The 1,963-nt window shown below is 40.8% G+C and overlaps 1 protein-coding gene across 1 annotated transcript; it reads left to right on the forward strand.

The window, feature by feature from the left end:
• Nucleotides 1-370: 370 nt before the first annotated feature.
• Nucleotides 371-1,627, forward strand: LOC110726203. The gene is made up of 3 exons (XM_021905671.1): nucleotides 371-1,008; nucleotides 1,075-1,309; nucleotides 1,403-1,627. Exons 1-3 carry the CDS (start codon nucleotides 371-373, stop codon nucleotides 1,625-1,627), a joined length of 1,098 nt encoding a protein of 365 aa, XP_021761363.1.
• The last annotated feature ends 336 nt before the right edge of the window (nucleotides 1,628-1,963 follow it).

Genomic DNA, 1,963 nt, shown 5'->3' on the forward strand with positions numbered 1-1,963 from the left:
TATGGCTAGGTGTACATAGATCTAATGAATGCGGAATTTTTATATTTGAGAGAAGCTAGTTTAGAAAGAGAGAGAGAGAGAGAAAGAGAGTAATCAAAAGAATCTTGATGAGAGTTGGTGAATGATTATTGAAAACTGGTGGTTGAAAACGGAGTTTTTACGACGTTATTTATAAAGAAAATCAGCCAAAAAAATAAAATATCAAAACAGAGTTCTGGCGCAAACAAAACACGATCGGCGCCAAGCGTAGCGCTAAGCGCTACAGCTGGCGTTTGGCGCCGATTCAGAAAATCGCGTTTTCTTAAAATCAGATAAAAATTGCCGTACAGGAGGATAAAATCGTATTTTCCTCAAAAATGCTCAAGGGTGGATGGCTGAACACTTGTCCTATGCTGGGAGGCTTCAATTGGTGAAGAGTGTGTTGTTTGGTATCCAGACTTATTGGGCTCAAATTTTTATTCTTCCGAAGAAAATTCTGAAAGAGATTGAGGCTAGGTTCAGGTGCTTTCTTTGGACTGGATCCTCTGCCCCTGCTAAGAAGTCTTTGGTTGCTTGGAATAATGTCTGTCTTCCTAGAGTTTGTGGTGGCTGGAACTTGCTTTCTCTTCTTGAGTGGAATAAAGCAGCTGTCACTAAGTTACTTTGGGATATTGCTCACAAGGCTGATAATCTCTGGGTTAAGTGGGTCCATATCTACTATTTCAAGCATAAAGATTGTTGGACCACCCCTACCCCTGCTAGATGCTCTTGGTTCTTGAAGAAGATTTTGAGTTGTAGAGATGCTGTGAATGATCAAAGGGGATGGGATGGTTTCGTACAGGGAAACAAGTTGAAAATTAAGAAGCTTTATGCTGCTATTAGGCCTCAAGTGCCTAAAGTTCCTTGGAAGAGAGTTACTTGCCATAACTTAGCAACTCCCAAAAGTGTTTTTATCTTGTGGCTAGCTTTGTGGAATAGGCTTGTCACTAAGGATAGGTTGCTTCAATGGCACATCTCTTGTGATCCAAGGTGTTTCTTATGTCTGAATGGCAATGAAAGTGTTTAGCATTTATTTTTTTATTGTTAATTCTCTAGGAAGGTTTGGAGCAAGGTTTTGGGTATCTTACATGTTTCCAAGCCTGTTCAGCAGTTTAGTGATGAGGTCGATTGGATGAAGAAAATCTACAGAAGTTCCAGATTGAAGAATAAAGTGATCCAGGTGGCCTTCACTGAAACAGTTTATGGTATTTGGATCCAAAGGAATGCAGTTCTCTTTACTGGTTGCTGCAAATCTGTTGATGCCCTAGTTAGGGATATTGTTTTTCATTCAGTTTGTAGAATCCCGGCGGGAAGCAAATATTTGATTGTTTAGGAGCTTGTCTCTGGCTTCTAGTGTTTGCGTTCTGGTTTCTTTTTCACTCAGATTATCTGTCGTGTTCTGGTTGCTCGTTTGGCTCTTTTTTTTATGTTGGGTTCTGATTGTGCTTTTATTTTCTTGAAGTTGAGATTCTCGTTGCATCTTTATTGTATTGCTGTTCTTTTTCTACTGACTGTATCTCTCTGCTGTCTACTGGTTGTTGCTGTCTGCTTTGCTGTCTCTGCAGTCCTGGTGCTGTGTTCTGCTGGTTGTGCTGTTGTGCACTGCTGAGCACTGCTGTCTGCTGTTTGTACTACTGCATTGCTGTTTGTTGATGTTGTTTGTTGCTGCAATTTGTTGCTGTTGTCTGTTGCTGTTGTTTGTTGCTGCTGCACTGCTGTTTTATTGCTGCTGCACTGCTGTTTGTTCTTCTGTGCACTGTTGTTTCTGCTGGTCTGTGCACTGCTGGCTGCTGCCCTTTGTTCTGTGCCTTGCTGTCGGATGATGGTGCTAGTTTTGTTGCTTTTGTTGTTGCTTGTTTTTTTGTTTTTGTTGGTTTACTGGTTAGTTTGCAGGCATGTATGCTTCTGATTGTTGTTTTTTAGTGTTTTTTTTGGGTGTTTGGCT

The sequence above is a fragment of the Chenopodium quinoa genome, unplaced genomic scaffold (genome assembly GCF_001683475.1).
Source record: "Chenopodium quinoa cultivar QQ74 unplaced genomic scaffold, ASM168347v1, whole genome shotgun sequence".
In the NCBI taxonomy this organism is placed as follows: Eukaryota; Viridiplantae; Streptophyta; class Magnoliopsida; order Caryophyllales; family Amaranthaceae; genus Chenopodium; species Chenopodium quinoa.

Excerpts from the sequence above, each read along its gene's own strand:
- LOC110726203 (XM_021905671.1), top strand. The coding sequence starts at position 371 with ATGGCTGAACACTTGTCCTATGCTGGGAGGCTTCAATTGGTGAAGAGT. Across the intron at positions 1,009-1,074 it reads CACATCTCTTGTGATCCAAG|GAAGGTTTGGAGCAAGGTTT; the intron begins GTGTTTCTTATG and ends TTAATTCTCTAG. Across the intron at positions 1,310-1,402 it reads GGGATATTGTTTTTCATTCA|ATTATCTGTCGTGTTCTGGT; the intron begins GTTTGTAGAATC and ends TTTTTCACTCAG.